This window comes from Pimephales promelas, chromosome 14, assembly GCF_988280905.1.
Source record: "Pimephales promelas chromosome 14, fPimPro1.hap1.1, whole genome shotgun sequence".
Classification (NCBI taxonomy): Eukaryota; Metazoa; Chordata; class Actinopteri; order Cypriniformes; family Leuciscidae; genus Pimephales; species Pimephales promelas.
This window is the reverse complement of record NC_142782.1, coordinates 34,035,744-34,062,951: the sequence shown is the minus strand read 5'-3', so window position 1 is coordinate 34,062,951 and position 27,208 is coordinate 34,035,744. Positions and strand designations below refer to the sequence as shown.

General features: G+C 37.1%; 5 protein-coding genes across 6 annotated transcripts; 3 read left to right on the top strand and 2 right to left on the bottom strand.

Moving 5' to 3' along the window:
• The first annotated feature begins 1,510 nt into the window (after nucleotides 1-1,510).
• Nucleotides 1,511-3,480, top strand: LOC148973757 (uncharacterized). Its single transcript, XM_089119892.1, has 3 exons — nucleotides 1,511-1,871; nucleotides 3,027-3,165; nucleotides 3,282-3,480. Exons 2-3 carry the CDS (start codon nucleotides 3,034-3,036, stop codon nucleotides 3,414-3,416), a joined length of 267 nt encoding a protein of 88 aa, XP_088976018.1. The 5' UTR covers nucleotides 1,511-1,871; nucleotides 3,027-3,033; the 3' UTR covers nucleotides 3,417-3,480.
• A 3,023-nt stretch (nucleotides 3,481-6,503) lies between these two features.
• On the top strand, nucleotides 6,504-9,582 carry dynll1 (dynein, light chain, LC8-type 1). The gene is made up of 3 exons (XM_039686501.2): nucleotides 6,504-6,622; nucleotides 7,341-7,479; nucleotides 9,206-9,582. The coding sequence occupies exons 2-3, from the start codon at nucleotides 7,348-7,350 to the stop codon at nucleotides 9,341-9,343; spliced, it is 270 nt and encodes an 89-aa protein (XP_039542435.1). The 5' UTR covers nucleotides 6,504-6,622; nucleotides 7,341-7,347; the 3' UTR covers nucleotides 9,344-9,582.
• Nucleotides 9,583-10,413: 831 nt separating this feature from the next.
• rpl6 (ribosomal protein L6) lies at nucleotides 10,414-15,468 on the bottom strand. Its single transcript, XM_039686500.2, has 6 exons — nucleotides 15,253-15,468; nucleotides 15,052-15,171; nucleotides 13,774-13,917; nucleotides 12,453-12,501; nucleotides 11,201-11,385; nucleotides 10,414-10,591 (listed from the first exon to the last, which is right to left on the bottom strand). The coding sequence occupies exons 1-6, from the start codon at nucleotides 15,460-15,462 to the stop codon at nucleotides 10,439-10,441; spliced, it is 861 nt and encodes a 286-aa protein (XP_039542434.2). The 5' UTR covers nucleotides 15,463-15,468; the 3' UTR covers nucleotides 10,414-10,438.
• Nucleotides 15,469-16,814: 1,346 nt separating this feature from the next.
• On the bottom strand, nucleotides 16,815-23,830 carry acaa2 (acetyl-CoA acyltransferase 2). Its single transcript, XM_039686771.2, has 10 exons — nucleotides 23,706-23,830; nucleotides 22,843-23,009; nucleotides 21,056-21,184; nucleotides 20,859-20,975; nucleotides 20,227-20,374; nucleotides 19,674-19,849; nucleotides 18,582-18,711; nucleotides 18,422-18,492; nucleotides 17,732-17,886; nucleotides 16,815-17,347 (listed from the first exon to the last, which is right to left on the bottom strand). The coding sequence occupies exons 1-10, from the start codon at nucleotides 23,719-23,721 to the stop codon at nucleotides 17,263-17,265; spliced, it is 1,194 nt and encodes a 397-aa protein (XP_039542705.1). The 5' UTR covers nucleotides 23,722-23,830; the 3' UTR covers nucleotides 16,815-17,262.
• Nucleotides 23,829-27,118, top strand: mrpl40 (mitochondrial ribosomal protein L40). 2 transcript variants are annotated; one of them, XM_039686773.2, is made up of 4 exons: nucleotides 23,829-24,152; nucleotides 24,262-24,336; nucleotides 24,673-24,828; nucleotides 26,621-27,118. In XM_039686773.2, the coding sequence occupies exons 1-4, from the start codon at nucleotides 24,097-24,099 to the stop codon at nucleotides 26,928-26,930; spliced, it is 597 nt and encodes a 198-aa protein (XP_039542707.1). In that variant the 5' UTR covers nucleotides 23,829-24,096; the 3' UTR covers nucleotides 26,931-27,118. The 2 variants fall into 2 exon arrangements, with proteins under 2 accessions (XP_039542707.1, XP_039542706.1); XM_039686772.2 differs by having other exon boundaries at nucleotides 23,992-24,152; nucleotides 24,259-24,336.
• The last annotated feature ends 90 nt before the right edge of the window (nucleotides 27,119-27,208 follow it).

Here is a 27,208-nt window from a genome sequence, read left to right as displayed (position 1 = left end):
GTGTGACGTCATCACAGTTTTGAACGGATTTTTAGAACAGATAAGTGAACTTAAAAATGCAATTTTCAGCTGAGTGTATTTTCGTAGCCCTCCCTTTTGAATGCAACTTTCAAATTACTTGACAAAAAATTACATCATGAGAAAAGAGGATTTCTGGGGGTGAAACCCATTGACTCCCATTCATTCTGCACTCGACCGCGAGCGCCCCCGCATGGACAGAGACGCGTTACTGCAGCCAGTCCAGAACCCGGAAGTAAGAAGCCAGTGCCAATTCTCTTCAATTAGACATTCTCTGACAAGACTAACAGAGTAATGAGACACAGGTGAATGCAATCAGTGAGTCTGGGCAGTGAGTTCTGGGAAATGTAGTTTGTGAGGGAGTGACAATAGTCTGGTGTGGATTGCCCTCTAGTGGCTCTCAAGGGAACTCCAGCTGGTGACTGTTACAACAGTGAGTGACTGGCCTATGACTGATAGACTCAGCTTTAAAGGGTTAGTTCACCCAAAAATGAAAATTCTGTCAGTATTTACTCACCCTCAAGTTGTTCCAAACCTCTATTTGTTCTGCTGAACACAAAGGAAGACATTTGGAAGAATGTCTTAATCAAACAGATCTCATTCCCCGTTGACTACCATTACTTATATTGCCATATTGTTTGTACATAATTGTTCAATAAAATAAAATAAAAAGATTAGTCTGGGCAAAAGATTATGGGAATGGGTCAAAGATTTCCTATAATTAAGTGGAGATTTCTCAGCAGAAAAACACGAGAAGCAGGAGCTGAAGGAGGACGTTCCTACAATTATACTCTAAAAGACTTTTACTTGATAAAAGAGTCTAAATATCAAACAGAGAAAGGAGGCATATGGTACATTGTATGGGCAGGTTAATCAGCAAAGTTTTGATCATTTATAGGCCTATCAAATATAACACAGGGTTAATATTCAATATCATTTTTTATTTATTTAAAAAAAATATATGTATTATCTTTTTTACTATAAGGATAGTAAATGGAAACCTGTAGGATTTCGACTTAAAAAGCAAATATGTCCACAGTGAATGAAAGTACAGACTGATGCAATGCAATCATGCCATCACATATAACACATGACCCTGAGTTTCTTACACACTCCAGCACTGTATCATGTGTGTTTGTACTGTCGTTGTTGCTCAGCGAGACTTGAAGAGGTCAACAAATATGTTGAGAGAGAAGCAGACATTTATAGGTTTAATATCTTTTTGGAAACTGTGATACAAATTTTCAGGGTTCTTTGAAGAATTAAAAGTGGAAAAGGACAGCTTTTATTAGAAATATAATCTTTTGTAACATTATAAATGTCTTTACTGTCACATTTGATCAATTTAATGCATCCTTGCTGAATTAAACTATTAACTTCCTTCAAATGTACTGAACCCACAATTTTTTAAACACAAAAGGAAAATCATTTCCAGGTAAAATCTGGGTGGCAATTACATGATGATTCAGATGTGTTTGACTGACTCAGTCAGTCCAGAACCCGGAAGTAGACATTCTCTGTCCTCAGCTCGTTAGGATAGCCTCTATGTCAATCCTAACGAGCTGAGGATCTGAATCAGGTGTGTTAAATAAGGGAGACATACACAATATGCTGAGCTGAGTTGAGAACCCCTGCTATAAATAGTAAAAAAAAAAACATATGTCCAACATGCTTTGATTTGATGTTCTGTATGTTTAAACATTGTCATCATTTTTGCAAATATTGTCAAGTGAGTTTTGGGGTTGTGATGTAAAGAACAGGAGGAGTCAGTTCCACATTTACTTTAGTTTTGGTCAATCACGTCTGAAGTCTTACAGGCACCGAGTGAATCATCATACAATCACATTCAAAAGGTAAGACACCATGTAAGAAAGTTTTACATTTTCATTTATATGTATGTTTACATTTCTTTAAAGAAAATAATAGTTTAATTCTGCAAGGATCAATTAAATGGATCAAAAGGGAGAGTAAATGCACTTATTATGTATATAAATGTTGTTCTTTTGAACTTTCTATTCATCAAAGAATCCTGAAAATGTTCCAAAACATATTAAACCTATAAACCACAGTATCACGTTTGTTATAATGTATATATCTATGATCCACACTTTGCTGATAAACCTCAGACAATACTTGATGTTTTCTGTCATCTGATTGAAACCTTAGACTTTTTAGCAAGTAAAAGTATTTTGTACAAACGCCCTCCTTTCTGCTGTCAAACACTGATTATTATTAAATAAATACGATGTTAGTAGTATTTTTTACTATTAAGTAAACATGTTTTTTAGTAATATTTTAAGATGAGGGTATAATCACTATCCTAATCTTAAATGCTAAAATGCTAAATTCAATGTACAGAAAGCTTTCTCAATTCTCAGTTTATATTGGAATCTAAATTAAACATTTAATACATTTGTAATACCATAGTTGGTTTACTTCATTATTCAAAAACTTTTTATTTAAAGAAAAATCATGATAGTCTATTTGTCAGTATTATATCAAATATGATCATCAGACTTTTGAGGAAGGAATCATCATTATATTGCATTATATGATCAATGAAAGTCTGATGCATAAAACATATATGCCTATATGTAACAATAACACATACAGTATGCCTTTTTTAAAGATTTATTTTAAAATATTGTCTAAAGATTCAATAAACTGTTAATAGTTCAAATATTCAGTTTTCTGATATTATGTAAGGTTGGGCTTTACAGTGTTTTCCTGTATTTTGTATTAAATTAATGGATCCTTGTTGAGCAGAAGAGACGTACAAAAATCTTACCGACCCCAAACTTTTGTTAATACTACTCCACACTTACAACTTGTGGTGTTAAAGTTTGGTTTCATCTGATAATAGTATTACGGGCCAACAATTCCTTCTCATAATTGTCAGCTGGCTGGTCTTCATGCTGAATAGTTGTTGAACCTTCACAAAAAATAGGTTCTGTCATGTTTATTTACATTCTTGCTAATTAAAACTAAATCTGTGTTCACGACTGCAGATCAGACATGTCGAAGACATCAATTGAGGTCCATGATTCGAAGATGAGTGATGAGATGCAGCGTGAGGCTCTTCAGGTCGCTCTTCTGGCTGTGAATATGCATGAAGGTGCCTCGGACATTGCTACCTACATCGTTGAGGTTGGTTCTACTGAGACTAGATTATCTTAGTGAAATACAGTTTTCTTGATGGTGGAGATTGAGTGTTTTTGTTGATGTGAGTTTGTGGAACATTAATATTGTGTCTTTCCTTATAGGAATTTGACAGAAGGCATGGGGGCTACTGGAGCTGCATTGTGGGGGCCTGTGGTTACAGCGTGCGAAACAAAGAAAACCATTATATCTACTTCTCTGTTGGCAACAACAAAATTACACTCTTCAAATCTCCCTGAGGATCAGCAACAGTTCAGACAAAATGTATTTTCTCCACACAACTAATAAAATGTCCACCTTTAGCTTGTGCTTCTCGTGTCTTTCTGCTGTGAAATCTGCACTGATTTTTAATGTAGTTCCTTTTCGAGAACGGTCACTTCGTATTGCGTAGCTACATGCAACGGGGAAACTCTTTTCCTCAGATTTAATGAAGCTTATATGTAAAACGCATTGCAACTGCACAGTGAGCACAGTTGTTACAAACTGCTCCAAGACAAGAAGGGTGACATCCAAATGTAGCTTTAATTAGGGGCAATCCAGACACGTAATCCAATAAACAGGCAATAGGTAAAAACACAGGTATAGCCAGTCCAAACAAACAAACAAAACAGGCAGGGGTCAGAGGCAAAAGAGTAATCCACAGAACAGGCGAAAAATCCAAAAACCAAGAGACATGAAACCAGGGAAAACGCTCAGAAATGCAGTGCAACAAACAAAACTTTGCAGAGAGTGAATGAGTGAACATCCTGCTCCTGACGATCGACTGTCCTGCACAGTTCATCTCCAACCCTAATCAAACACACCTGAATGTGATCCTAAAGACCTTAATTGGTTGCTTCAGGTGTGTTTGATTAGGGTTGGAGATGAACTGTGTAGGACAGTCGACAGGGGACCCCTGGTTTAAATAGACACAGAGCCCGTCTAACGGAGAGCCTTTGCACTTCCTATTAGCCCCGTTGTGTATCATCCTGGTTGCAGTTCCATTAGAATTCCACTGTAGGTGATCGCGGGCGAGCGCAAAATGAATGGGAGTCTATGGGGCTAAACGGCTAAAAGTGTCTCTTTCACCTGCTTGTCGTTAAATTAACATAGATTTTATTGTTGATTCCGCAAGTTCAATATTGATTATAGGCCAAAAGTCGAATGAACGAGTACTTATGTCCTTTCGATGTCTTACAGGTTAGGCCGTTGTTGGCCAGAATACGCTAGCATTCTGCTATTGTGTGACGTCATCACAGTTTTGAACGGATTTTTAGAACAGATAAGTGAACTTAAAAATGCAATTTTCAGCTGAGTGTATTTTCGTAGCCTTCCCTTTTGAATGCAACTTTCAAATTACTTGACAAAAAATTACATCCTGAGAAAAGAGGATTTCTGGGGGTGAAACCCCATTGACTCCCATTCATTCTGCACTCAACCACGAGCGCCCCCGTATGGACAGAGACGCGTTACTGCAGCCAGTCCAGAACCCGGAAGTAAGAAGCCAGTGCCAATTCTCTTCAATTAGACATTCTCTGACAAGACTAACAGAGTAATGAGACACAGGTGAATGCAATCAGTGAGTCCGCGCAGTGAGTTCTGGGAAATGTAGTTTGTGAGGGAGTGACAATAGTCTGGTGTGGATTGCCCTCTAGTGGCTCTCAAGGGAACTCCAGCTGGTGACGTTACAACAGTGAGTGACTGGCTTATGACTGACTAACTCAGCTTTAAATATACAAGTAATGCTTTATGGCCGTGCCTTTTTGCATAATGAATATAAATCCTGTCTGTATGCAAAGAATGAATCTTCTGTTTTTTATTATATTTGGAAAGTATTGTGAGTGCATTCTTGTCACTTTGAGGGTTGTTTATGTGCTTTCTATATTAAAGGTGCTCTATGTATTTTTTAGCGGCCTCTATCGGTGATGTTTCAGATTGCAACCAATTTTTACAAGAGCGCGCATGCTCGAACACAAGTACACGGCCATACTGAGACTTTACACACACCGGAGAAAGCATCACACAACATGCTGGAAACTCATGCAAACTCCCACTGCAACGCTACAATAAGAGGCTACTGTTATCAGCTTGACTGAACTAATGCTCCATGCTCGTACCATGATAACGTTACATTTGTGGTGTTATCTAGCCTAAGGCATTACACTATTTGTGTATCTTTCACAATCAGCAATGTCAACACAGGTGGATGTATAATATGATAACGAAAACTGTTCGTGAACTAGACAGTGTAACAGTAAGATCGTAGGAAGTAACATTACTGTACTGAACGTGTCTGGAAATGAGTATTAAAAAACAATATGATAGTAGTGGATTGATGAGTGACGTTAGACAGTAGATCTAGTTCATAAAATAAAAGTTACATCCTAAAGCACCGACTTTTTGTTATCCCGAAAAAGGCTTTTGTATTCGTTTCATGTCTCATATATGTTGTAGTTTACCTTGCTATTTCATTACAGTTTACCATTATTTCAGCATATCTTAAAGCTATCATAAATATCTGAAAACTTGTGATTTATCAGAATAATAATAGCGGAGGTATCTCCATAATGCAAACGCTCTGCCGATGTTGATCCGTGTTTTAGTCGATTTTTTTGTTTTGTTATTTATATTTATGTGGAGTTTGTGTGTTGGAGTGTGTGTTGTACTCACCTGGAGTGTGTGTGTGGAGTTTTTTTGGTGTTATCAGACTCCAGTGCCGGCTCGGGAACGTGCATGCACGTCACATCCAATGGATTTCGCAGAAAAATCCGACCCGGAGACTCTATAAGGAGAAATAGCAATACTGGCTCTCAGAGGTAATAGCAAAACCCTAACTTACAAGTGGATCATTGTAATATGTGATTACAACCCCTTCACACACAGGCAATAAAAAATTATTCATTTTAAAGAATAGTTAGGCCTATATATAGCACCTTTAATGTTTTCAAACTTTTGAAGGGTCCTGCTTGCGAGATTGCCATGTAGTTTCTTGAATTTATGTCGATAAAAAATGTTTGCAGCTTCATTTGTCTGCTGCGATTAACTTTTCCCTCAGTTTATTTTGTTTAAACATATATATTTATGAAAATAATTAATTTCAAACCTTGGTTAAAAATAAATATTTCCACGATCACATTCCAACGTTTCTGGCATTTCTCCCGCCCTTCTTCCGGAGAATTCGAGAATTCCCTCTCTGATTGTTGCTATGGAGTTCAGCGAAGCGTCTTGAACGCAAGGCATGATGGTCTGAAATAAAATGCAGGGGAACATTGCTACGAGACTCTTGCAGAGCTGACCAATCACAGAGCCGGGTATTGCAGCGACAGCCAATAAGATTCAAGAGTGGGAGGAGGCAACGGGCCGTTACACACCTACATTACTTTGGTCAAGCACACAGCGGGAGCATCACAGAAGCAGCGAGTGAGACTCCTTTCTCTCCTTATACGGAAATCTGCACGTAAATAAGGTAAAAAGGTACATTTTTCCTTTTCTATTGCATATTAGTCAGTACAACTAAATATCTAGTGTTTTTTTTCCGTTCAGAGCAAGCAAAACTGTACCTAGTTGAGTGCACATCTATATTTAATTCAGCTACGGACTTAAACATAAATGAAATAATAAAAACAAATATTGTTCAGAGTATAAATAAGAAGATGCAGAAGTCTGTAATTTAATATAAAAACGCGCGAAGTATTTCTCATTTCTAAAAATAACCACGGCGCCATTCATTTATATCCCACCAATAAATTAACGCATCTCACATGCATTTGATTTGGTAATTTAAGATGATTAAGTTGGTTTGTTCAGCCTTAAATTATATGAAAATTATTTGAAAATAATTATAAGTTTGGGAAAATCTGTGTTGCTGAGTACTGGATTTAGTTCAGGTGTCCATGGCAACAGTAACCTGGCGAAAAACGCCACGTGATGTTATGTAATAAAGATGGAATAATGGCTGTGGAGAATCTGATGTGCTTTTTTTATATAATGCCCATCCTGACTCTGATGGCTGGCCATCGTTCACCAGTTTCACCAGCAGATGCTTGGGGATTGTGGGATTGATTTAGGGCAGGGCAGAAAGCAGTGTGGGTGCGTCACAGGGTGTTGTTTGGGCGGTCTCTGATTAAATTCACCCATTCCTCATGAAATGTCACCCATTCCTCATGAAATGTTTGTGGCTACAGAACAACCATGTCTGACAGAAAGGCCGTGATCAAGAATGCGGACATGTCCGAGGAGATGCAGCAGGACGCGGTGGAGTGCGCAACACAGGCGCTGGAGAAGTACAACATCGAGAAGGACATCGCTGCCTATATCAAGAAGGTAATCGCCGGTTTGCAGGACTTTCCAACTTCTATACGAAACCTTGCAAAATATCGATATTTGATACCATTATCGATATCATGGGGAAAACTGCCATTTAGATATTACTATCCAACTTCGATATGATACCTTGGAAAATATCGCTATTTGGTATCGTTTTTCGGAAAATATCGATACGATACCTTGAAAAATATCTATATTCGGTATCGTTTATTTAGTTTTTCGGTATGTGAAAAACTGCCATAAAGACATTTTTATTTCTATATTATTTGGGTAATTTTGTTGAAATGGCTTTCTCACAGCACAGGGGGGGCTTTATTTTAATATTTAAACTAAATTTATACAAACAAGACAAGTAAACAGTCAGCAATAACATAAGAACAAATTGCAAATGGAACGACAAATGAAATAATCACAGCTTCAAGTTGTGATTTAAAGCTGTGACTTTAACAGCAGTATTCGTGTAAGAAATACTACTTAAGTATAAATAGAAATAAAGACATTGAAGTCATCATGTAATCAAAATTAACCCCATTTACTTTACTAGGCTAGCGCACATTACTAGTCTTTTGGTGAACAATTCATCCGTGCAGAAAAAAAAGTTAATACACAGAAAACGTGTTTGTCGTGGTAATCTTTAATCAAAATCTTCCGCTCTGGAATGACGTTCCCTCTCAGTTTGACGGCTTGGGTTGCATATCTTTAACAACCGTCCGTCTGCTGTGAGCGAGGGATTGAGAGGAGTTGTGCTAAAATAAAACCCCATCCTCTATTTCACTTGGAAATAAGTCACACTGAAGTTATAAATAAATAAGATATAAAATAACCTCAGATGGTCCTCATTGTAAATATTACACTACAGATCAATGCTTACAATTAAAGTTACAAAAGTGATTCAGTCAAGAGCAGAGAGGGATTTTTCTCTTTGTATTTTGTTCTTTGATTAACATTAATGACAGACAGAAGCAGGTTTATTAGGCTGCTGTCACTTTTAAAAACATATGCGCGGATCCAATATACTGATACACAACATGTGTTTGCTTTCACAACTGTTTACCTGAATACACGCCGAAACGGCCATTTTAGAAACATTTTGTGTGTATTTGACAGTTTACGCGTGATAAGCCTCAATTTGGTTCTCGAGTTGTTTTGCGCTCCGCTTGTATAGTATCAGTGGTGTGACCGCGAAACCTGCGGGAATTATTGAAATCATGTCCAATACAAGCACTAGGCTACTCAACCGGAGCAAATGAGATGAGTGAGAGGAGAAGTGTGTGTGTCAATACACCGGTCGGAGAGAAGAGAGGGAGAACGGACCGCTTGTATCAGTGTATCGAAACTGAGTATTGGAGCAGTGTCCGATATTTCAGTATAGATGCATATCTAAATATCATATTTTTGACAACACTAGTTAGACTGTACACTTTATGGGCGTCCATTTTCTTTGTAAGGCTTGTATTTAGCAGTGAAGATGTGCTCATGAATGCATTTATTGTCAGGTTATTGGAGAAGTCAACCCAAAATCAACATTCATTAGTGTTTCATTAGTGTCTAATTGTGCATGATTCATTGCTTATTCCAAGTTGCAATGTGTCTTTGCATGTTTCGTTTTCAACCGCTCCCTTCTAAACTGGTTCCTGAAGAATTTTAATAAAGTCACGCCTTTCGCTTTGAGTCAAAAACAGCATTTCATATTATTTGACTTTAAATTTATTCTTTCCATTAGGAGTTTGACAAAAAGTACAACCCCACCTGGCATTGCATCGTGGGAAGGAACTTCGGCAGCTACGTGACTCACGAGACCAAACACTTCATCTACTTCTACCTGGGTCAGGTGGCCATCTTGCTCTTCAAATCGGGCTGAGCGACGCCACATGATTATACAGACCGCAATGAACTGACTGTACTGACGAGGCGAACCATTCCTGTACTGGGACCTGCCTTCTCTCGGCTGCTTCTCTTCTCCTTTCATTCTGATTATTGTTTAGAAAACGGCCATTTGGGAGGGAAATGCCATAACGAAACAACTGTATTTATTCTTGTTTTCTATACAGCGTTTTATGTCACCTGCATTTTTTTTTAATTAAAGCAAAATGGTTTGGCCGTTTGCCTGGAATTTTGTGTCTGAAGGTTTATGGTGCAACATCTGATGATGGTAATAGGAGCAATCATTTCCAAGAGGGTAAACGAGAAATATACTCTTAAATTTTAGTTTTTTTAATTTATAATTTAATTTTTTTCAGAAATTGTGGTAAAAACCTATTCTGAAGGAAAAGTAAATTGCAAGGGAGAGAAACAGTCAGAATTGTGAGTTTAATGCACATCTCACAAACTTTCAGGCCTGAGTTTTGTTCACCTATTGATGAAACATTGACTTTCATTGTGCAAGTATGAATTTGAATAATATTGGTTGAAATAAACTATGAATAGGGTTGTACTTTGCACAGTTTCAACTTAGCATTTCAAAAGAATGATTTTGATACTTCTATTCATTTTAGCAATTTCTAGTCATCTTACGGTGATCATGGATGGACTCCCATACAGCAAACATTAACTTCAGTCACATTTAATTCAAGAAGTGCTTCTCATGGAATAAGAATACAAGCTATGCACAACTCTTAAGCAAAATAGGTTGATGGGAACATTAGCTTGTACATTCATGTCAACATTAATATAAAAACATTTCTAACAATAGTGGTGTACACGCACCACAGATCATTAAACCTAAAAATAGCCACTAGAGATGAATGCTCAAAGCAGACTGATTTAGAAATCGAGTGCTATTGCTCATAACAATTTAATACTTATTTTAAGCTGACTGCAATGGAACATTTGCAAAGCTATTTTTAAAATACTACCTCATACAGACAACAAAGTTGACCTGAATGATTTGGTGTGCAACATAAAATGCAAGAACTGAGGCCGAGAAAGTGATCTGGGTGGAAACTTTATTTGCAGTTTAGAAAACCAGTTTGTGTGGATAGACTCCATTAGACAGGGAGAATGTGGAGCGCAGGTACCCCTTGAGTTCGGGAACCTTCTTGATCAGAGGAAGCAGAAGAGAATCCACTGCTTTCTGGTCTGCCTTGCGCTGCTCCGTCAACTGGTACTTCTGCAGAAACAGAAAAATAAAAACATCAGAAAACTCATTTGCGGTCACAAGCCGCTAACTCGCGTTTAATCGCAAAAATGTTTTTCTGCTCACATGAGGCGATTTGAAAAAGGAGTATTTTGCAAAACTGCAATGGAAACAGTTCTTGTACATTCACAGTCACCTGACTTAGATGGTGTAGTGTATTTGGAAAATTGTTCATTAAATAAGACAAAAGAATTACAGGAATACTGGATTCTAAACCTCACAAAAATGCTACAATCAAGACCAAATGAGATAGAAACCGCTCGCAGCAAAGAGTCTTTCCTTGCCATTAATGCTCGGAAAACACACGCGTCTCCGATTAACAATAATGGCTAGTCGTGGCTATGATGTATAAAAACACCATCTTCCATTACCATGATTTTTGGAACGACTTATCATGAGAGAAAAAAAAAATGACTTTATCACATAACATCAGTCAATGGAAACACCATCATTTTACAATAGTTTTTTTTTTTTTACAGATATCTAGAAAAAATATCTAGCTAAAGTTGAGCAATCTGTAATGGAAACGTTGACAGCCAAGAGTCATCCATCCAGATTCCTGCACAAGCATTGGTGTTTTACCTCCTTCTCTGTGTCAAAGATTTCTCCCTCCTGGTGCTTGGGTTTCCTCATCTTCTTCTTCTTGAAGTAGGAATCGACCAGTGTACTGGGGATCTTGATGCCAGAGATGTCCAGTTTGGTGTTGGTGGCGATGCAGAACTTCTGGTGAGCTCTACGCAGAGGCACTCGGTTCAGAGCCAGAGGACCTGAGAGAGACCAGAGACAGCCATCAATCATTCACTCCCTCAAACTGGAACAAACTCCACAATAACAGCTGTGCACTAATGATTGATTTTCTACAATATGAAATTAAAGAAAAAAGAAAGTTTTACAAGATGACGAACTATAAATGAATAACTATTAATCATTCTAGAAGAGTTCATTTGCACAAAATTAAAATGCTCTTTTCACTTTTTAGGCTTGAGCGATTTGGGGAAAATCTTTGGGTGTGGGTACTTTGTTTTACTCTTCACAAGTTTTCATTATGCCATATTCACACTGTTTTTGACCAATTCAACATGACTAAAATAATGATTTTGTGATTAAATTAAACGAAATTATTGTAATACTAATCATACTGTAAAACGTTTCTGTAAAATTTTATAAAAAAAACAATGTCTGTTTTAAATATTCTTCAAGACAAACCATGTGTAAAGTCGACATCATTGCTGAGTATTTTCTCCTTAAAACTGCAGTGAACCAGAGTCTCAAAAACATGGTTTGTCACCAATCAGATCAACGAGTGATCGTCAACCAGTGGATCTGAGTGAGTGAGTGGAGGCAGGGCTCATTTGCATATTCATAGAGCCACAAATATTTAATGAGGGAAGGGTGTCAAGTTACATTCAAGATATTTTAAGGCATTAAGAATATTGCAAATTGTGTCATTCTGGTGATTAAAGATGAGTTACGGGATAAAATTGACTTCTTTTAATAATTAAATTACTAATATTGATATACTAGTATTAGTCCATTTATATGCGTGCAGCTCAGCGTTTCAGAGCAGCTTCAATCAGAGTAAATTAAAAGACTCTGAAACTGATAACACGTTTACTTAAGTCACAGCCTGCACGAACTGACACACCAATTCATTTACAGTAGTCAACATTTGAAGTGGATTAAAAAAAAGTTCATAAAGTTGTCCTAAAAGACAAGAACGGGTTTTGTTCAAAATTCACTCTGATGAAAGGTTTTGATCCACCTCAAACGTTGACTACTGTATTTTATTTCAAAATCCTCTCCGTCCATTGAACAGACAGACGTTCTCACTCACCGGTGACGAGGAGGAGGCCGCTGTCCAGCTGCTTGAGGAAGACCACACGCTGGAGAAGAAACACACACACACACGGTTAACAGCCTGTGACGTTTTCTGCAATCCTCATCTGAACCGCTTTTGCAATGCAAATATCAAGTGCAACTTATCCCCCCAATTCAGCAGAATAGAGTTAACAAGTGTTTGTGTGGGAGTGAGTGTCTGCGCAGGTCGCTGCTTTGCATGTAGGCGTTTCACCCATTGATTTGCTACACATGTGAAGAACAATAGCTGTGTTTGGATATCAACTTCTGAGATTTAAAACCAAAGTCTGATGATATTTGATAGGGGTGCAACAAGACCCTCGCATCACGATTTGATACACATCACGATATTATTGCAATACTCCAAATCACGTGGTGATAAGTTAACAAAAAAAAAAAATGCACTGTTGATTAAAATGCTAAATTAGATATTACATCGTCATTGTGTGTGTAAGTGACTAGGTTTGGACTTGGTGCTGGAAACCCAAAGCACAGGACAATAGACACACCAGATTAACAATATTGATGATTCTGAAGCTGAAGATACAGACGAATATGCTCGCACTCTCAAGACATTTGGCATTATCAGGAGCCAAAAAAAATTCCACCATTGCATTATTATACATTATATTCAACTTGTTCAATGTAGTACTGACACTAAAACTTGATTTTTTGCTCCTCACACACAAATTTTTTCTTGGGTGAACTATTCACAATATACGTCATCACTATCCACAATACATATCGTTGCATTGGAATCTATTGTCACACTATATATTGTTACACCCCTAAGATTTCCCTGCTACAGACTAGAGCCCGACCGATAAAGGATTTTGAAGGCCGATACAAATATTTTTGGGTTTTAAAATCCAATATGTCGACCGATATTTTTTATTTCATTAAATATTGTTGGATATCACACACGTGTAAAAGAAAAGCTAACTTTTCTGCACAAGATACAATTGATACTTTTTCTCGATGTCTAAATGTTCACTCCTCGCAAGTCTAACTTACGTTTTACAATGCAGGGACTGTAACTAGAGATATGCTAGTTATAAATACAGTAATCATTACTTTATTTAGGCAGAAAAAGTTCATTAATGTTAACGTTAGCGGTCTTCCACTGATGATAGTGGCATTAGCTAGCTTTGTGGTTTGCTAGTCTATGATGAGCCATAATTTAGCAATAGATAACGTCATACTGCAAATTGTAAAACATACATTTTCAATATAACAGGCCGAGGAGAGATGATTGAATACGCGCTGAGCGTGTATATACGGAGCGTGCGAGCATGTACCTTCCCGCGGTGGCGTCCGGTCAGCAGGATCAGGACTGTTCCAGGGGTGATGGACTTGCGCAGTTTCCTCCGGTGCTGACTGAAGGGCTTGATGCCGTGACTCCGCAGCTTACGGCGCACGTCTTCTGTGGGGTAATAACGGGGCTGGACACAGAAACGAGAGAGAGATGAGAACATGAACGTGGTAAAACACAACGTTGAATGCAAAAGACCTTTGTCAGGTTAGACGCCATATTGAATTGAAAAGAGATTAAACAAGCCTTCACACACAGTTTAAAGGTCCTAGATCACACAACTTGTTGAGTTTTTGACTAGTTTTCCGAAAAGACATTTATCAGCTGAAAAATGTATATTGTTATTCTATCCCTCACAGCCTTGTTCTAGTTTGTTGTTCAAATATGCCATTACTCTGATTAAGGTCTATTCGGCTGCTATGATTGAATTGGCCAAACCCTCCAAATCTGTATTTATTTTGCATTGTGAAAAGTGGTCATAAGGTAATATCGAGGGCTTGGAGCCAGAGGGGCGCAAGTGGCATTTTGGGGCGAATATGACTTCTTTATATCAAAATAAAGGTCTCGATGAGCTCTATCCAATGGTGCCAAAAATAGATCAAACTGTATTGAATAAAGCAACAAAAAGGCTTATTTGACTTATTGAAAATGTTTCAGAACATGTTCATTGTGTTAATATGCCATACATTTTTTACTTAAATTCTCATTTCATGCAAGTATGCCTGTGGTTACAATGTTTGTGGTTTGAGGTTAATAATACAGGTGATTGTAGCGTGGTCAAAATTTTGTTATGTTTCTCCTGCCACTTACGCCCTTCTGGCTCCAAGCCCTCGATATTGAACTAAAACAATGTTGTATCCGATTAAAAACTTCAAGGACTGAATGCACCAAAAAAAACTAATTTTTCAAGGATTACATAAACACTGATGCATGAAAAGAGACATTTTTCATAATATACAAAAGAAATTTGCGTTGAACATATATGAAATTTATAAAATCTGAGAATTCCTAACAAACTTTTTAATCAATGTATAGAATTAAATTGCTTTGAGTGCATTAACTTTGATATTAAAACCACAATAACTAAACATATTGCATTAGTTTAGATCACACATTCTGAGTTAGAGTCAAAGTCTTATTTTTTGGAGGAAAGTCTTCCACAGGACTAAAACACGTTTACATCATGGTCAAAATGTCCCTGAATGTTAAACCTATTTTAAAACGGATAGCCTCCGGGATCTGGTGGTAAATGTCTTTCTCTCACCATCTTGCGGCGTTTTACAGCCCGGGTGCCTCCATTTTTGTCTCCGCCGACAGATTTGGTGACTGTGGTGGAATTCTTCTTTTCCTTTTTAATTTTCTTCTCCCTGATTTTCTTTTCAACCTGAAACATCAAGACAGAGCATCAGAAAACAGCTGATGAAGGGGTGAGACTGATCCTGGATCAGAGAGTTGCTCCAGTCACCTTCGTCACTGGAGCTTTGGTCTTCCTCTTGTACATGGCTCTGCGGGCGGCCATGGCAGAGCGGGAGTAGCGGCCGATGCCCCGGACCAGCACAGGGTTACGGCTGGTGTGTCTTCGGACAACCTTCTTCTTATCGCCCTCAGCCATCTGAGAAAATAAGACACACATTAAAATATAAATACATGCAAAGATTTTAGACATTAAGAACATGCATCATCCAATAGTAAAGCTGCTCTAAGTCAATTTAGATTTTTTGTGTAGTGTTTTTCACATGATAGCTCAACATTAGCATTGCTATTTTACTAATTCTATTCACAATGGAGTATAACCCTAATCTGAATATCTGATCTGCTGCATATCATTAACTGTTGATCGTACAACTTATTACATTAATGGATACACCACAATAATAACGAACCCTCAGCTTTAACATACATATATGTGTGTGTATAATATATATGTATAAGCATGTTACTGTAACGTTAGTTTCTCAACGTGACTAGCCTGTTAGCATTAATGCTACAACACATAAACTCATGTCTAGACGAACAAGCGTCATTATAGTCTATTTAACGCCCTTGTTCTCATGACAAGCCGTCACATATGACTTTATGGTTTTTAATATTAATATAAACACACAAATTCCGTTTCAGTTCACATGCAGCCGGTGTCAGGCCTCAGCGCGCCGAACATTCATTACGTACGTTAAAACATACATCACATCCACTAATATTCACGGATACTAGCGCTATGTGTGTATTCAAACATTCATATATGAACAGGAGTGAAATATTACGAGCAGATTAACCAGATTAATGCAGATTGTACTTGGACAAAACAGACACGAAAGCCACAATTACCTTCAGCTAGAAAAAAAGACCGACATCCGGGCACTTGACGTATATATAGTCGTGACGTGATAAGCTCGGGGTTTTGCTTCCGCTCTTAAAGGCACACGCGCTATTTTTGGCCACACTGACTGCGCGCGATTGCCGCTGTTCGGCTTATAATATTCTCGTCTTTTGTGAAATTGTCGCAAATTGTACTTTTGTATTGTAGAAGTGAATTAAAGCAATAAAGCCGATTTAGAAACGGTCAATACAAAGTTTTGTAAATTGTTATACATTTAAAGAATGTAGGCTATGTAATATTTTACCCTATATGTAGAATGTAATATGAAGAATGTATGCATAAATATTGTACATAAATGTTAGAAAAGTGTGTGTGTGTGTGTGTGTATATATATATTTAAGTGTGTGTATACTATACGTGAATATAATATATATGTATACACCACTTTTAACATTTTAAATCCTATGTACAATATTTCACGCAATTTTTAAAAGGGTTTAGACCGTATATTTTCTATATAATAACAGTCTAAAACAAGACAACAGTGCATTCATTTACTCCAACTGAACAGAAAACTGATCTAGAATAAGAATATTCATTAGTTATTATTTAAAGACTGTGCTACGGCTGATCCACCTTTGTTATTTCAGTATGTATAACTCCACCTATATATGAATAAATCTGCATGCCAAGAGGGAAATGACACAATGTGGTATTATACCGCACATTGTTTATTGATAAGAACAGTCAGGGCTCTGGTCGGTGAACATGTTTAGTCAACATTCTATACAAAACCATTTAGTAAAGTCCATAATCAAGAGTTAAATCAAAACAGAGCAAATATATAACATTTCTGGGAAGCAGCAGAAGTGCATGGAGATGGTGAGTCGAGCCGGATGTTGGATTAGGCACAGAGACACAAGTACAGCAAGGCACGTTACTTCCAGCATCACTGATCGCTGCAACTTCTGCACAGAAACGGCTCCATCACTCACTCACATGATCCTGGAGTCATTTTACTATCATCATGTGCAAAATAAACTTTTTATTCCATGTTTGTACACAGGCTATGTTTTTTTACAGACTTTAGGAAGACAGTGTGAATTAGGTTTTTAATTTGACTTGATTGGTTTGCAGCAACATGTGTGTGTGATGTTCTCAGTTTGTGTTTTCCAGTATAACTGCGATTCCCTGACCGCCACCAATGCAGGCAGAGCCGACCGCATACTTCCCACCGCGTCTCCTGTGAACAGAGAATACAACACGTGACTTCATGTAATATAAATACAGCAATGCATGATCATATTACACAACCTAAAATGGCACTCAAAACCCATTTTATGAACAGAAAGTAATTTCATGTTGACTTTGAACAGGATCCATGTTCCCAAACACCAGAATCCAAATGCAAGAACTTTACAGCGTTTATTACAGTCGAAACAACAACAAAAAAGAGCTACTTCCATTTTTCTTACAGATATTTTGTGTCATTTTCCCAGGAAGTGATGATTTTGTGCTCTTGAACACATGGGATGAAAACGATGCTTTATTTGCAAATGTTTTATGCGATATTCCAAGTTAAACTCAGCCCTTTGGATGGAAAGATTGCAGTTGTGAGTGTGTTTACCTGAGCTCGTGCACGAGGTGCGCAGTGATCCTGGTCCCAGAGGCTCCGAGCGGGTGCCCGATGGCGATGGCTCCTCCGTTTACGTTGGTCTTCTCAGGGTCCAAGCCCAAAGCTTTAGCCACGGACAGATACTGAGCAGCAAACGCTTCGTTGACCTGACAGATACAGTCAAACCAAAAATCACTCAGAAACCAGATATCATTTTTTACTAAATATTTTCCAGACACTTTGAGCTGATCGTGTTTTGTTTAAGTGTGTTTTCTGTAATTGCTAATGCTCTTTTTATACACTCTGACGGAACAACATGAAACATTGCTTGGTCACTGGTTGAGCTAAACTGGTATTATCTAATTGTGTTGTTACATTTAACAGCTGACAGATATTCAACATAATTCATGTGTGAGAGTCGAACAGAAGGACGGACAAAACCAGTCAAATATCCACTGAGTTCTGCTCATGTTTTATTACCATTTTCTAAACTATAGCGAATAAACTGTGATGATGTGAGAAATGTTGAAGATGTCTGAATACATTTTGGTTTGACTGTGTATGAAACCCTGCTTGACCTTTGAAAAAGATCAAAATAAATCCACTCTTCATCACTCTAGTTAACATTTAAGTGGGCAAGTTAACTCATGCATAGTATGATGTGCCCATTTAGAAACCTAGAGTATGTAGATATAAGTCTACCTCCACCAGGTCCATGTCTTTGAGTGAAAGACCAGCCTTCTTCAGGGCTTCTGTGATGGCAGGTACAGGCCCTGTTGTATATACAAAAATATTATATAGTTATTTATTTATTTCCCCCCTCCTAAATATATAAGAATAAATTGGTGGATTTCGGACTCACCAATTCCCATGATGCTGGGATCACATCCTGAGATGTGATAGGCCACAATTCTAGCCAATGGTGTGAGTTTGTGAGCCTTCAGAGCATCCTCACTGGCTATGACCACAGCAGCAGCTCCATCAGACACGCCCTGTGGGTGGAGCCAGTGACATCATCAAGACATGCAAATACACTGCATACAAAAAAATCACTAGTGGCACTGCTGAGTAACATTTCAAAAATTTGTATGCGTATATGAATATATGGTTGATATTCTGTGTATACACACACACACATACACACATATATATATATATATGAATATAGACCATTTTGCAAAATGTAAACAACACTGGTCCAGAAGCACTTCCTGTTTCAGTTTTTTAACACTACATAAAAGCTGTGAAAAAATACAACCAACAGAACATTTAAAACTGAATCAAAAAGTTAAACAAACATCTTTAAGATGTTTTCTTTACATGTAAAATAAAGAAAAGAGTTACAAACTGAAACAGGAAGTGTTTCTGGACAATGGTCTATATGAATATATGGTTGATATTCTGTACATATATATATATATATATATATATATATATATATATAAAGAATATTTAGTTGATAAGATTGTTTTAAGTCATTTCCTCTCACCCAGACTTCATTTATTTGATCATAAATACATTAAAAATAGTAATATTGTGAAATATTATTACAATTTAAAAGCTGTTTTCTATGTGAATATATAGAATATAAAGTGTAATTTATTCCTGTGATCAAAGGTGAACTTTTAGCATAAATAAGATACTAATATGATGATTTGATACTCAAGAAAAATTTCTGATTATTATCAGGGGAAAATATCAAGAGAGAAAAATCAATTAATATTTATATTCAGCAAAGACCAATTTGATCATTAAATCGATCAAAAGTGACAGTAAACGTATAATACTACAAAAAAATGTCTATTCAAATAAAATAAATGCTGTTCTTTTGAACTTTCTATTCATCAAAGAATCGAGAACCGTTTCTTGAGCAGCAAATCAGCATATTAGAATTATTCAAATTCTATTGAAATGCTGTTTAGAAGCACATGCTGTTCTGTTCAGTTCTGCGCACCGAAGCGTTGGCTGCAGTGACGGTTCCTCCTTTCTTGAAGACGGTGGGCAGCTTGGCCATCTGCTCCAGCGAGGTCTGTGGACGCGGGTGTTCGTCAGCCGTCATGGACACTTTCCCCTTCTTGGCTTTTACGTCGATGGGCGCGATCTCAGCATTGTAATACCCAGCCTCGTGAGCTGCAGCCGAGAGAGAGAGAGATGTGTGTGAGTGTTTTTCTATCCCGGTGGGGACTTAAACCTGAATGCATGGACTCGAGGTCACCAAATCGAGGTCCCCATGGGTAAACACGTTTATAAATCAAGAATGATTTTTTATTTTTTTGAAAATGTAAAAATGCAGAATTTTTCCTGTGATGGGCAGGTTTAAGGTTAGTGTGTGTGTGTGAGATGGGCAGGTGTAGGGATAGGGTTAGTGTTAAGGGGACAGAATGTACAGTTTGTACAATATAAAAAGCATTACGTCTAGGGAGAGTCCCACAAAGATAGTAATCCAGACGGGGTGTGTGTGCGTGTGTAAAGCGATGCAGTGCTGGGAGGTCGTTGCATTCGCTCACCTGCTTTCCACCTCTGCTGCGTCCCGTAGGAGTACTGGTCGCAGTCGTCGCGTGTGATCTGGTATTTCTCTGCCAGGTTTTCTGCTGTGATGCCCATGGGGAGCTTTATGTGCAGATCTGTCAGTCCTGCCCACAGCGTGTCTTCCAGCTGACACACACACACACACACACACGTTATTCAGAGCTTTATAAGTACTGTACTCCAATAATACACTCTAATTTTCTGAGATTAGAGTTTAAGTTAGTCTAAGCTTCTTTTCAGGAAGGCTTTCAACACGTAATCATTTGTTTTGTTTTTAGTTATTTTGATGTAACTGCTTAGATTAGCTTTAATTCGTAATTTTTTATATACGGTTGTCTTTTTTATGTGTTTTATGGAAAGCACTTTGTGCACCTTTCTGGGTGTTGTAATGGCGCTATATAAATAAAAATTGAATTGAATTGAGATTTTGAAGACAAAATTATAAAAATTATAACTTTTGCACGATATTCACATTTTTCGAGTTTCACCTGTATTTGTTTTTTGTGCCAAACCGTTCTTAACATTATAAGTGAACCTTGAAGGAACATAAAAAAATCCATGTCACAACCCCTTTAAATTCAAAATCATTGAACAACATGATGATCTTTACCTTCAAATCAACTCCAAACTTTGTCCCGAAGCGGATGTTCCTGACAGCGTAAGGAGCTTGACTCATGCTCTCTGAGCCGCCACACAGGACCACCTCTGACTCTTTCAGGCAGATCTCCTACAGCACAACACACACACACACACACTGATCAGCATCTCCTGTGAGGAAATGACTGAGCCGTCGATTGGGGTTCGTACCTGTGCTCCGTTGATTATAGACTGGAATCCAGACCCGCAGAGGCGGTTGACAGTCAGCGCCGGCACTGGGATGGGAACGCCACACCGCAGACCCACGTGACGCGCGATGTAGGGAGCGTCAGCAGAGCTCTGAATGACAGAGAGAGAGAAAATAAAAAAATAAAACACATCTTCAACATTTATTAGGTGAAAAAGGAGATCCTACTAGCAGCAAAACACATTGATCACAAAAAGAGAGAGGAGTCGACTAATCAGTTATGCACTCACACACACACACACACACACGCACACACACACACAGTGAATTCTAAATTGTTCATAGAATTCTGAAATGTTGATTAATTGTTCTACTTTTTAAATATTTTTAAGACCTTACAAAGACCTTAACAAGACCTTAACAAGACCTTCTCCCCTGCGTTATCAGTTTGATGTGTGCAAATAACTTTATCGTGGATCAGTGGTAAATACTGTGATCAAGTGTAAAGTTGCCGAGCTGTAATAAGTTAAAATATATGGTATACTGGTGAGCTTATACAGTCAGTATTGCCAAACTAGTCTGGATTAATAATAAATCTGAATAGACCAATACTGAAATACACTTTTTCCATGGCATGTTACAAACGAAACAAACAGTCATAATATTTGATACTTGCATGATTTGTCTTATACATATAATATACTAAACTACATGGAAGTAACTATATATATTAGATATATGACTGAACACTGGATAAAGTCCGGTTAAAAATTCTGTTTTCATTTTGTTGACATTAGTGTAAAAGTTTTGTTTATTTATTTATTTTTACAGAATTTGGATTTCTATTTTTATGTCAACAGTCAGAAAAATATATTGAATATGTCAACAGTCAGAAAAAAAAAGTTTTTACCATATTTACAGGAGTAAAATGTCATATAGACCTCTGTAAAAGCCTTCAGAATATGGATAAGAAATTGTAAAGTTTGGTGTGTGTGTAAACTAAAGCTGCTGAAGTGGAGATTTCTGACTCACAGTTTTAAAGATATGTTTAGTAGATAAAATCTGCAAATGTAAAACTTTAAAGTAAAACGGGTCAGAGGTCACTCTTCCACTGGAACTAGACTCACATACAGACGTTACCAGAAGCCAGTGATTATACTTAATAGGATTTATAACTATATGGATATTTTTCTTACACAAATGCATGGCTTCACTTCAGAAAGCCTTTATTAACCCACTTAGGCTTATGAATTACATTTATGATGGATGGATTTACCACTCACTCCCATTACAAAGCTTAGAAGAGCCAGGATGGCTTGAGGGCGAGTAAATGATAGGAGAATTTTAATTTTGGGGGAACTAACCCTTTAAATAAGTAACTAGGATGTTTTCTTTCCACTAGTCTGAAAGAGGACATCGTATGGAAGCAAAATAATCCAAAATCTCAAAATTGACCAGCGCATGTACAGGTGAAACTCGAAAATAGAGTTATATCGAAAATTAGAATATAGTGCAAAAGTTCATGCATTTCAGAAATTAAAATTAAAAGGTGAAACTAATATATTTAATATATATAACTATAAACATATGCATGATGCATTTTCAGACGGCCAACAATTCTGTATTTAAAATCGTTTTTTTTTTTTTTTTGATTTCATGTAATATTCTAATTTTCTGAGATTTTGAATTTGGGGTTTTCATAAGCTGTAAGACATAATCATCAAAATTATACCTTTTGCACGTTATTCTAATTTTTCGAGTTTCACCTGTAGTGTCTTCAAATTGAAATATACTGAATATCATATCCCACCTGCATGACATTTCCCATGATGATACTGTTGACCAGCTCCGGCGCCACATTCCCAGCAGCGAGAGCAGCTTTAGCCGCATGTTCAGCCAGATCCGTAGCGCTGTGGTCCTTCAGAACGCCTCCATACGTGCCGAACGGCGTTCTCTTGGCCGAGACTATGAACACACCTAGACAGAAACAGACAAGAGAGATCTGCTTAGATCTGGGCTGTTTTCCCAAAAGCACAGTAAGCCTAAGTTGATGGTAGAGACTCATTGGTGACAATTGTTGGATTAAATGCTTTAGGGGAATGCAGCCCTGGTCAGTTTACTGCACTTAATATCAAGAAAATCAAAACTTTACAATATGCAAAATGTAGAAATGCATTGCAACCATGCAACATTTACATCAGTAAACATTACATAAGCAAACAAGACTTTTAATGTGTGTCACTGACCTCACCTTTAACCTAATTCTGTCAGTAATGACTGTTATATATAGTTTGATCGGATGTTTGATTTTCCTACAGAACAGGGCACTCTTATTTTTTACTTATTTTAGTTTTGATTATGATGATGATAGTGATGATTCAAAATGAAGCTTTGAATCTCCCAATAATTAGCTGAAGACAAAATCCCTTTAAATAAACTTTAAATTCACCGCCATGAATATTTCAGATCTGTTTTAGCTGGTTAGAAAAAAAATAAAACGAGAAAATAAATTCAAATAGGAAACAGAAGGAAAGTATAACAATAAGTGACATTGATTGAAGTTCAAGTGCAGTTTGTAGTTATAGAAGCAAAGGCGGAGAAAACAAACAAATCATTCGAGTAGTTTCAATATAATGCACTTAATTCAACGTTACATTTATAAAGTTTACGTACCTCTCAGGAGAGACATGATAGTGATTGTAGTTGAGTTGTGTTATTGACCGTTTGAGCGACACACACACACCGCGCTGACCTTTCACCCACTTACCCTCAACATTCACTTCACAACATTCGACAAACCTGTCAAATATTACACTACGCCAAATATTAAACATTTTACACGTAAACTTACTTTAAATTATCTATGTAACAAGTATGATATTTATTATTGCTGATATGAGTCGAAGATGAAGATATAGTAATGCGGAAAGTGCGTATGTTAAACGGACGTGTTTTTACTATGACCTACAGATTCGCATTGGCCACCGGAAGGTGTAAAACACTATGGTAAAACAGTTTTAATTTCTCATCATTGATGTTTGTAAAGTCGATATTACTGTAAATTATGGCGGGGATTGTGTGTCGCACTGCAAGCCGGATTATATCGAGTCAAGCATCATGGTATGTATTTGACTGTGGAAAAATCCACGTGCATCTGAATATATCAGTATTTATTTTATAGAGGTCATGATGATGATGATGATGATGATAAATCACTCTTTTACAGTAGCAGTTCTGTGGTTGCTGTCAGACACAGTCACTGGTTCACATCAATGCTTTCCCTGAAAACCTCAGTGCCATTAAGGTCAGTGCAAATCCACTATTCCCTTACGTAAATCACCATAGTTTCTTCCTAAATATATTTACTGCAGTTACCTTTCATGTATGGAAATACAATGGGACTGCCATATTTAATGTACCATGTAATCATGAATTTAATGGTACTACAAGTTACTTAAAATAAATAATACACAGGGACATTTAACTGCTTTTTGTTATGTGTTAAAAACTGTAACCACGTGTTATTATAAAACAGAAATTAGTCTTCTAATACTGTTTCATATCAGTTTATTGTGATTTTAACTGTAGAAAATACAGCGCTTCGGCCTGAAAATGTTGATATTTCTGTGTTATCAAACAGAGCAGAGCCCAAGAAGAAGAAGAAGGTGGACCCGCGGCGAGAGATAATGATAAAAGAGCGTCTAAAGAAGAAGCTTAAAAAGCTGGAGAGAGTTCCTCCCGAACTGATTCCCATTGAAGACTTCATTACATCAGCCAAGAGCTTCGACGAGACCAGGTTAATGAACTGGACACACATACTTTATCCTTTATTTTCCTGTTCTCCACATGTGTAGAGGACTAGTGAAGTCTATTAAATTACACGTATTGAGATGATATGGGAATTTTGTTTAGTACTGGTTGGAGTTTATTTATTTGATCAAAAATACAGTGAAAACAGTAATATTGTGAAATGTCGCATAAATGAGAAAATGCAAAATCCAAACTTAATACAGACCAAAGATTGGTCTCTTTTTAATGAGGACACTAAAAAAATGAAAGTGCAAACATATAATTTACTTTAAAGCAAATGTACTGTACAACATTAGACAAATATGAAGAGTTCAGATGCAAAAGCCTCTAAGTGCCATTTGAAATTTTCTTCTAAAATGATAATTTTTATCAAGCTTGTATATTTAAGTTCAGTGATTTCACTTAAATGGCAATGAAGATTACCTATTAATTGTCATTTAAGTGAAATTACTGAACTTAAATATACAAGCTTGATAAAAATGGTCATTTTAGAAGAAAATTTCAAATGGCATTTAGAGGCTTTTGCATCTGAACTCTTCATATGCAGTTTTAGAAAGCAATTTGGACTCTAAAAATGCTATAAAATCAAAACTGTATCTCTAACCAAGTTTTGTTCCAAATTTGAAGTTGATATCACAAAAATTTAAGTTCATATGAGATTTTAAGGCGCTATACTAAAAATAGCCACCGGGTCATGCACACATTACGCTCTCCTGTGACAAATTAATACATTTCTGTCTCAATATAATTTCCATCACAGTCACCAAATATGGAGCCCTGAGTCTCAGACCTTTCCAACTATATGTTTTATTAAGATTAGAAAAATAATTGTGCTGTAAGTTTTCAGATTTTAGAAGTGATTAGAAGTGTCAGATTTTAAAGTGGTTTCAGTGGATGAATACTGAGTATGTAAGCGTTCAAATGATACCTAATTTATGATGATTAATAAAATATGTGAAAGGAAAAAAGGCCATTAAAAAAAGAGCGCCAAGCGTCTAGGACAGGGGTGCCCAATCCCTGCTCCTGCCGATCGACTGTCCTCCAGTTTATCTCCCAACCCTAATCAAACACACCTGAAGCAACCAATTAAGGTCTTCAGGGTCACTTGGAAATTAAAGGCAGGTGTGTTCAATTAGGGTTGGAGATCAACTGTGCTCGGCAGGAGCAGGGTTGGGCACCCCTGGTCTAGGATATTATCAGTTAAGGGGTTAAAATAACTGTTTCTATTTTAATATATTTGAAAATTAATTTTATTCATGTCATGTTAAAGCTGAAATTTTCTGATTCAAAGAATCCTGGAAAAAAGTATCATGGTTTCCTCAAAATATTAGGCAGCAAAAACTATTTTCAACATTAATAATTAAGATAATAGTAATACAATAATTTAATATATTCAATAATATAATCTTATTATTTATAATTATTAGTATAATATCACGTGACACTGAAGACTGGAGTAATGATGCTGAAAATTCCGCTTTGATCGCAGGAATAAATAACATTTCACAATATATTCACATTGAAATTATACTGAAATTTCACATTATTACTGTTTTACAATATTTACAATGAATGCAATCTTGATGAACACAAACCAAAACATTAAAAAAAAATCGTAATTATCCAAACTTTTGACCGGTAGTGTTCTGTAGACACCAAAAACTTCTTATATTACTAACTTAATATGCTTTTACATGCATGGCATTAAATAGTAGGGAAAACAGACTTAGAATAAGCGTTATAGACATTGTGATTTGAATGATTCCCGTTTGCTCCAGGATCCGTGAGGCTCCTGAACTGAGCTTCGAGGAGAGCGAGCGCAGAGCTCTTCTGCTGAAGGAATGGTCCCGATTCAAGCGTTCGCAGCACCTGACGGAGATGCACGAGATGCAGGAGGCGCTGGAGGCCCAGAGACAAGCGCTGGAGGAGCTGAAACTGGAGTCAGAAGAGCTTTATAAAGCTGCCGTTAGTCCCGATACCGACATCTTCCCTTTCCAGCACGACGGCCCCTCTTACACGCCGCCCATTACAAACTACGAGGCCCCAGAAGGCAAATATAACGACATTACGCGAGTCTATACGCAGTGAGGCCGAGTTACGGCTCTCAGAAGGGATACAAGTGTTGTTTTCTGGATCATGACTGACGTCAAAATCATCAGAGAAACGGACTGTGAGAATGAAGAGCTAAATTATCTTTATTATAATGTGTTGTTCTTTGTCTGCTCCATTAACAGGACAAACACGAGGACAAAGAATAAAGATTTTGCAAGTCTTGATGTGGTCTTTAAATCATTTCTTTCACACCTTTATTGGGATATTTAGCTTTATGCCAGTGACTTTTAGATGGTCAGTCACACAATGCAGAT

What these genes read in the sequence shown, in the direction of transcription:
- mrpl40 (XM_039686772.2), top strand. Translation starts at nt 24,097, where the DNA reads ATGGCGGGGATTGTGTGTCGCACTGCAAGCCGGATTATATCGAGTCAA. An exon ending in AAAACCTCAGTGCCATTAAG is followed by an intron (nt 24,337 to 24,672) that starts GTCAGTGCAAAT and finishes GTTATCAAACAG; the next exon opens with AGCAGAGCCCAAGAAGAAGA. An exon ending in AAGAGCTTCGACGAGACCAG is followed by an intron (nt 24,829 to 26,620) that starts GTTAATGAACTG and finishes CGTTTGCTCCAG; the next exon opens with GATCCGTGAGGCTCCTGAAC.
- acaa2 (XM_039686771.2), bottom strand. An exon ending in AAGACATGGACCTGGTGGAG is followed by an intron (nt 17,887 to 18,421) that starts GTAGACTTATAT and finishes TGTATCTGTCAG; the next exon opens with GTCAACGAAGCGTTTGCTGC. An exon ending in CACCTCGTGCACGAGCTCAG is followed by an intron (nt 17,348 to 17,731) that starts GTAAACACACTC and finishes CTCTGTTCACAG; the next exon opens with GAGACGCGGTGGGAAGTATG.
- dynll1 (XM_039686501.2), top strand. Translation starts at nt 7,348, where the DNA reads ATGTCTGACAGAAAGGCCGTGATCAAGAATGCGGACATGTCCGAGGAG. An exon ending in TCGCTGCCTATATCAAGAAG is followed by an intron (nt 7,480 to 9,205) that starts GTAATCGCCGGT and finishes TCTTTCCATTAG; the next exon opens with GAGTTTGACAAAAAGTACAA.
- rpl6 (XM_039686500.2), bottom strand. Translation starts at nt 15,462, where the DNA reads ATGTTCTTAATGTCTAAAATCTTTGCATGTATTTATATTTTAATGTGT. An exon ending in CTGTAAAACGCCGCAAGATG is followed by an intron (nt 13,918 to 15,051) that starts GTGAGAGAAAGA and finishes TTCTGTGTCCAG; the next exon opens with CCCCGTTATTACCCCACAGA. An exon ending in CGGCCTCCTCCTCGTCACCG is followed by an intron (nt 11,386 to 12,452) that starts GTGAGTGAGAAC and finishes GGTCTCTCTCAG; the next exon opens with GTCCTCTGGCTCTGAACCGA.
- LOC148973757 (XM_089119892.1), top strand. Translation starts at nt 3,034, where the DNA reads ATGTCGAAGACATCAATTGAGGTCCATGATTCGAAGATGAGTGATGAG. An exon ending in TTGCTACCTACATCGTTGAG is followed by an intron (nt 3,166 to 3,281) that starts GTTGGTTCTACT and finishes CTTTCCTTATAG; the next exon opens with GAATTTGACAGAAGGCATGG.